This window comes from Hemitrygon akajei, chromosome 2 (assembly GCF_048418815.1).
Source record: "Hemitrygon akajei chromosome 2, sHemAka1.3, whole genome shotgun sequence".
Taxonomy (NCBI): Eukaryota; Metazoa; Chordata; class Chondrichthyes; order Myliobatiformes; family Dasyatidae; genus Hemitrygon; species Hemitrygon akajei.
Genome location: NC_133125.1, coordinates 207637366 through 207645160, shown reverse-complemented (window position 1 = coordinate 207645160; position 7795 = coordinate 207637366). Strand labels below are relative to the sequence as shown.

The window sequence follows — 7795 nt, the reverse complement described above, 5'->3', positions numbered from 1 at the left end:
CTTCCTTGACCAACCTGATTCACCGAATCTATGTGGAAGTTAAAATCCCCCATGACAACTGAATATTCCGTTCTTACAAGCCTCAGTTACTTCTTGGTTAATCGCTTCTGTCACTGCAATATTTTTATTAGGTGGCCTATAGACAAGACCCACCAGTGATTTTCTCCCTTCAACATTCTGCTCCGTAGATCTTACATCGTCTCACGCAATCGCCCTGATCTCATCGCTAATCAAGAGCGCCACCCCACCTCCTCTGCCTTCCTGCCTATCTGTCCGTATTACCTGATACCCTTGGATATTTAATTCCCAGACATCTCCACCTTGCAACCAGGTTTCTGTAATGACCACAGAAACATATTTTCAAGACTTGTCTCTTCAGTTCTGCCTTAGACTGAACCAAGCTCTTCCCTCCGGCTTTATCAATGTTAGACTGGTTTAATGTGTTTCTGATCGCTGCTGTGGAAATGAACACGATTCCTGCTTCACTGAAAAGGAACATTCATTCCCGAGACTGCAGCGCCCCTAGTGGGCATTCCCGGTACTGCAGGCGTTCAGCAGCTCCCCGAAAGTGAAAGGACCCTGTACCGGGAGTTAACATGGCTTCGAAAGGACAGGTCGAGAGTTGGACCGAGGAGACAATTTGTCCCATCTGCCTGGATTTCTTCACCGATCCGCTGTCACTGGAGTGTGGACACAACTTCTGCCGCTCCTGCATCACACGGTGTTGGGTAAGGGAGGAGAGAAACTCCTGCCCGGAATGTAGATATGAGTTTGCAGTCCGCACCCTCAAGGTCAATCGGGCCTTAGCAAATCTGTCTGAGAAAGCTCGAAAACTAAACCAGAATCCGAAAGAGAAGGAAAATAAAATTCGCTGTGAGAAACATGGGGAAGAATTGAAGCTGTTTTGTGAGACGGACAAGACACTGATCTGCCTGATCTGTAGAGATGCGCGAGAACACAAGTCTCACAACTTCATGCCGGTTAACGAAGCCGCTGAAATCTACAAGGTAAAACTAACCAGGTTTTGATCAGCTCTTTACTTAGTTGCATATTTTGGTCTAATTTCTGTACTCTCTGATTCCCAGGGTCGGGTTAAATCTTCCTTGGACTCTCTCGCAAAAAAGAAATCAGACTTTCAGGAAATGGAGCAGCAACAGAAAGAGAAGATTTCTGGAGTTCGGGTGAGGCTTCCTGAGCAGAATTTACAATCTTGTTGTGTAGTTTTGTTCCCTTTAATGCAGAATAGCAGAGTATCGCAGCTCCAGTGCCCTGGGTTCGATCCTAACCTCTGGAGTTTACTGCCCTCCACTGTGCCTATTGTCTTGTTTATTATTTATTGTGATGCCTGCACTGTTTTGTGTACTTAATGCAGTCCTGGGTAGTTCTGTAGTCTAGTGTAGTTTTTTCTTTCTCTGTTGTTTTTCTATAGTTCAGTGTAGTTTTTGTACTGTTTCATGTAGCACCATGGTCCTGAAAAACGTTGTCTCGTTCTTACTGTGTACTGTACCAGCAGTTATGGTCGAAATGACAATAAAAAGTAACTTGACTTGACTTGACGAGCTGTCTGCGTGGAGTATGCATGTTCTCCCCATAACCAGTACCTTCCTTTAGCCGACATTGCATGGTTGAACGGTAAATTGGCGACTGTAATTAACCTTGTGACGTTGGGTGGTCTGTGAATCAGGTCGGGGTTAGTGGGCCAGAGACGGAGTATATGTTTCAGGGAGACGTGGGGGAATGTGATGGGGGGGGGATTGTTCTGAGAACCAGCAGAGACTTTAATGGGCTGAATGGTTCCCTTCCATGTCAGAAGGAAATACAAAAAATAGCCTCAAATAGTAAACTCGCCTCTCCTTTCATTTGACAGGAACAGTCACACAGCTTTCAGTCCCAGATCACATCCCATTTTGCTGAACTGCGCCGGGTTCTCACTGAGAAAGAGCAGCGTGCACTCCGAGATCTCAGGGAAGAAGAGGAGAGGATTCTGAATCCAATGGAGAAAAATCTTCGAGAGATTCAAGAGAATTTAAATTCCATCCAGGAGGAAATCTCAAAGTTACAGGAACAGATGGATCAACAAGACAGTGTGATATTCCTCATGGTGAGAGATTCCAGTTTGGATCTGTAAAAGTGCACAGTCACAAAATGATGTATTATATCTCAACATATTTTATACGTTGTATACTGATTTCCACCATGTGGACATCCTGACTGTTCAGGATTGTCATCGTCCTAAACTGGCCTCCCACAACATCTGTACATCACACGGCAGTCTGCAACCTTTTCGGGAATGATGTATAATATCCCTTGAGACTCAGAGTAACATCCAGATACAGTTATCAGTGTGGTTCAGATATTCTCTTCGCCATATTTCTTGAGGGATTTATTAACGACCAACTGATGTTTTATCTTTGACTTTTGGTCTTACACAAGCAGAAATATTTTCTCCACTTCCACCCCATCAAATCCATTCAGAATGTTAAATTCCTCCATCTGATCCTCCCTGACATCGTACCCAGATAAAAATGCACAGCCTGTCCAGTCTCTCCTGTAAGTTCCATCCTCTCAGTTATGTTATAAATTTCATAAACATTCCTTGTACTTTCTCCCGTGGTTTTGTGTCCCACTTTCTCCTTGTGTGTCAGTGGGAGTAAGTGGGAATTTTCAGCAATTTTTAATAACTTGTCTCAGATTCCTGCTGTCGGGATGCCGATGGTCATATCAGTCAATTCAAATCTGTGTTTGATTTATTTCAGGAGGAAGCTCGTCGGAAAAGGAGGTAGGAGATGGTCTTTACTGAAACTCTGGATGGATTTGTAAAATAGTTCAAATATCGCTAAATGCTCTGTTTATAACTACATGTATAATATTTACAGGAGTAGTGATGAAGACCATACATTGTCAGTGACAGACGGTGCCCTGCTGGTCGAAAAAATCTATCGCCCCAATTTGTTCGTCATAGCATTGGGAGACCCGTTTGATGGAATTAAGCGAGGTAAATAATACAGATTAATTCCAGCACCGACCCCACCTGCTGGGACACATCACTGCCACATGGTCAGCTGGAGATGTCAGACCCTTGAACACACCAAACCAGGGGCAAAATACAAACAATTCACTGGTCTGTTAGGTGAATCACTGCATCCTGATCCCATTTGCACTGGACAAACAAGCCAATGCACGAGTTTGAGTCCTGACATGGTAGCTCTGGAATTAATATTCCATTAATGTCATTAAAGGGGATAAAATGTTTATCGTTGTGGTGACAGGGATTGTCAGAAAAATACACCAGTCCTTCGTGCCACTCACCGTGTCCGCAAATGCATGCCGATGGACTCAGCTCTGCTCCCTGCTGGACTCGCCAGTCTCACTGTTGTTATCAAACCACCACATTGAAGACTGAGCCAGGACACACCAACCAGCATTAACACTAGTGGACACAGCATAACTGGTCTGGCAAATCTCCATCACACACATTCACAAGAAGGTTCAGCAGATTGTAGTCAGAGCCTCAGCATCGCACATTGTTAGTCCCCTCAGTAACCTGGAAACTATTCTCTTCAGACACAGTGAATGGTTTCTATTTGAACAATTCACATACGTGTCACGCAATGTCAACACACACTGTAACATACAAATAGTTCAATGTACACTCTCACCTTCAATGTGTGCACACACACACTGATATTTACCACAACCAACACACACACACACACATTGATACATTGATATACTGATAATATCCAAATGCACCATCGGAGTGGGACACATTGTCAGAGACACGGACACATATCCTTCTAACCATTGCCTATGGTTGTACCTGCCTAAATTGATTTTATAATATTCCAGTTATGCCTGTTTATACGGCTTCCTTTAGCAGCAAATTCCATATATACCCACTTCCCTCAGTGAGAAAGTTGATGGTTTGGGCTGTGATCTTTCTTCAGGACTAAAATTGAAGAGGGGAGATGACAGGACAAAAAGGTGGGAAGAGGGGAGAGAGGCTAGCTAGAAGGTGATAGGTGAAGCAGGGGATTGGGAAAGCTAAAGGGCTGGAGAAGAAGGAATCGGATCAGGCTCGGATTAAATCAGGGGTTGCTGGGTGGTGGGGGTCATTGTAACTTGTCCCATGGTCGGGTTCGGATTAAATCAGGGATTGCTGGGTGGTGGGGTTCATTGTAACTTGTCCCATGGTCAGGCTCGGATTAAATCGGGTTGCTGGGTGATGGGGGTCAAAGGGCCGGAAGGGCCTATTCCGTGCTGTATCTCAATAAATAAATTACAGCTGATGAAAGTGCAGTAGACATCGTCTCCATGGAGTTTAGCGAGGGATTTGACAAGGTAGCAGAGAGTTAGATCACATGGGATACAGTACGATCTGGAATAGGATACAGAGTTGTCTGGGTGGAGTCCTGTGACCAGTGGTTGTTCTGCAGGGATCGGTGCTGGGTCCACTGTTTTTCATCATTCATATGAATGATTTGGAGAGAATGTAGGTGACGTGTTTAGTAGGTTTGCGAAGGACTCTAAAATTGGTGGTTTCATGGACAGTGAAAAGGTTATTTATTTATTTAGAGACAGTGTGAAACAGGCCGTCCCAGACCAACGACCCGCTCCACCCAGCACCCCAACTATTTAAAACCAGCCTAATCACGGGGCAATGTACAATGACCATTTAACCTACAAACCGTTATGTTTTTGTACCAGCGTCACAGAGTGATAGAAACGAACAGCACAGGCTCTTCAGCCCATCTGGTCTGTACTGAAGCATTTAAACTACCTGCTCCCATCGACCTGCACCGGGACCATGGTCCTCCAACTCCGACCATCCATGTACCGTCCAAACTTCTCTTAAATGTTTAAAATCGAGCTTGCATGAACCCCTTGTGCTCACAGCTTGTTCCACACTCTCACAACCCTCTGACTGAAGAAGCTTCCCTTCATCTTCCACTTAAACTGTTCATCTTTCGCCCTTAACCCATGACTTCTGGTTGTAATACCACACACCCTCTGTGGAAAAAGCCTGCTTGTATTTACCCTATCTATACCCCTCATAATTTTGTATACCTCTATCAAATCTCCCCTCAGTCTTCTATGTTACAGGAATTAAATCCTAAACTATTCAATCTTTCCTTATGACTCAGGTCCTCCAGTCCCAGCAACATCCCTGGAAATTTTCTCTGTACTGTTTCAAACTTGTTTACATCCTTCCTGTAGGTCGGTGACCAAAACTGTACACAATATCCCAAATGAGGCCGCCCCAGGTCTCATGCAACTTCAACATAACATCCATCTCCTGTACTCAACATTTTGATTCATGAAGGACAAAGAAAAGCTTTTTTTTATGACCCTATCTACCTGTAACACCACTTTCGGTGTATTCTGGACCTGTGTTCCCAGATCTGCTGTGGAACAGAGTCCTCAGTGCCCGACCATTCACTGTGAAAGACCGACACTGGGGTCCTACCGAAGAGCAACAGCTCACACTTGTCTGCATTAAATTCCAGCTGCCACTTTTCAGCCCATTTTCCCAGCTGCTCCAGATCTCAATGCAAGCAATGACGGTCTTCCTCACTGTCCACTCCTCCCCAATCTGAGGGATGAATCGGGAGCACCCGGAGGAAATGCACGAGGTGACGGGGAGACCATACAAACTCCTTACAGATGGTGTCACAATTGAACTCTGAACTCCGGAACGCCCTGAGGTTCAACAGTATTGTGTTATCCATTACATAACCCTCTTGCTCATGGTTTATCCAAGATTACAACGAGATCTTGATCAATTGGGTTTCTGGGCCATTGGATGGAAACTGATTTCAATTCAGAGAGATGAGTGTGTTGCACTTTGGAAGGCAAACCAGGACAGGATTTACACAGGAATCAGTGAGGCCCTGGAGAGTGTTGTGGAACTGAGAGACCAGGAGCTGATTGCCTTCATCAGTCAGAATATTGAGTACAAGAGCTGGGACGTCACGTTATGAGTGTACAAGACATTGGGAAGGCCACATTTGGAGCAGAGTAACAAACTGCTGGAGGAGCTCAGCAGGTCAGGCAGCAGCTCTGGATATGAATAAACAGTTGATGAGTTGGGCCGAGGTTTTGTGTGTGTTGCTTTGGATTTCCAGCATCTGCAGACTTTCTTGTCTTTATGATTCGGATCTGGTTACCTTTCTACAGGAAGGATGTCATTAAACTAAGAGGGTATGAAACAGATTTACAATGATGTTACTGGAACTGGTAGGTTTGTGTTATAAGGAGAGGCTGAATATTCTGGGTCTTTTTCCTGGAGCTCAGGAGGCTGCCAAAGGAAACTGTAGAGATGGATACAGTTACAATGATTGAAAAAACATTTGGACAGGCACATAGGTAGGAAAGGTTTAAAGGAATAATGGTCAAATACAGGCAAATGGAACTAGTTCATTAAAGCGAGTTGGTCGGCACGGAGGAATTCTGCCTTACCTCCTCTTTCAATGTCTCCAGTGTTCACTCACCCCATCCTCATCTGGATCCAGTTGTTGCTCCACCTCTTCCTCATACCCAGTTCCACTGCTATCTCCCGTCTTTCTTTCCAATCTTAAGGAAAGGTCTCGGCTTGAAATACCAACGGCACATCTCCCTTAACACATGCTGCTTGACCCGCTGAGATCCTCCAGAGTTTTGTGTGTGTTGATCGTGAAAAATCCGCTCTCCATCGCGGGGAAAAATCTCGGGAAGATGCTGGTTATCCATCTGCTATGTTTGAGTAAAATCCTGGGCAAGGGTCCTATCGGCCATCCGACTGTGTGAGGCCCAGCGGTCTCTACCCCGGTCCCGCTGCCCGAGTCTCGCCCCGATCCCCGGGGACTCTCTAATTCTCTGCTTCTCCCCCCAGTCTCTGTCACCCTGGATGTGGAAACGGCGCATCCAGAGCTCGAGGCATCTGAGGATCGGAAGAGTGTGAGACGGACCGAAACACAGAGGAATCTCCCTGACACCGGGAAGAGGTTCACAGTCTGGCCTTGTGTGCTGGGATCGGAGGGATTCACATCGGGGAGACATTACTGGGAGGTGGAGGTGACGGGGAATCTGTTGTGGGGTCTGGGAGTCGCCGCAGAGTCTGTGAAAAGGAAGGGAGGAGTCGAACTGAGTCCGGACACCGGATTCTGGACCATCTGGCGGTTTGATGACGAGATGAAGGTTTTCAAATCCCCTCAAACCCGTCTCCCTGCCGATCCCATCCCCGGGAGGGTGCGAGTTCATCTCAGTTACGAGTCCGGGAGAGTTTCATTTTACAACGCGGAGACCAAGTCCCATCTCCACACCTTCACTGGGAATAAATTCACGGAGAAACTTTATCCTTTCTTCTGGATTGGATATGAAAACCAGTGGCTGAGAATCTGCTCCGGTTCCGCTCCGGGTCTGTAAACGGGGCGGGTCCGGGACTGGAGTCAGGAGTAAGTCATTGAAAATATAAAAGAGCGGAGAGTGAAATAAACACGATGTGAGAATTACCGATCCATTAATTTTAACTCGTTCACCGCATCCGTCAACGGAACAGAAACACTGCGGATTCAGCAGCAGCCACGGGCGGCGGGTCCTGAGCTCCCCGGCTCCCCCGGGTGCTAAAGTCCACCGGGACTGACAGGGTAACTGGGACAAGTGGTGGTGGCGCTGACTGGGAGAGGGAGGTCAGGGTGAATCTTGGTAACACGGGACACGTAGTCGTGGTAACACATAAAGCGCCGGAGACTCCCAGCGTGTCAGATAATATCTGTGGAGGGAAATGGACAGTTGACGTTTTGGCACGAAGCCCTTC

At 46.3% G+C, this 7795-nt stretch overlaps 1 protein-coding gene across 1 annotated transcript; it reads left to right on the top strand.

Moving 5' to 3' along the window:
* Nucleotides 1–596: 596 nt before the first annotated feature.
* Nucleotides 597–7404, top strand: LOC140722172 (nuclear factor 7, brain-like). The gene is made up of 6 exons (XM_073036964.1): nt 597–1007; nt 1086–1181; nt 1868–2101; nt 2757–2779; nt 2877–2995; nt 6872–7404. Exons 1-6 carry the CDS (start codon nt 597–599, stop codon nt 7402–7404), a joined length of 1416 nt encoding a protein of 471 aa, XP_072893065.1.
* The last annotated feature ends 391 nt before the right edge of the window (nt 7405–7795 follow it).

What these genes read in the sequence shown, in the direction of transcription:
- LOC140722172 (XM_073036964.1), top strand. Translation starts at nt 597, where the DNA reads ATGGCTTCGAAAGGACAGGTCGAGAGTTGGACCGAGGAGACAATTTGT. An exon ending in AGAAGATTTCTGGAGTTCGG is followed by an intron (nt 1,182 to 1,867) that starts GTGAGGCTTCCT and finishes TTCATTTGACAG; the next exon opens with GAACAGTCACACAGCTTTCA. An exon ending in GAAGCTCGTCGGAAAAGGAG is followed by an intron (nt 2,780 to 2,876) that starts GTAGGAGATGGT and finishes TAATATTTACAG; the next exon opens with GAGTAGTGATGAAGACCATA.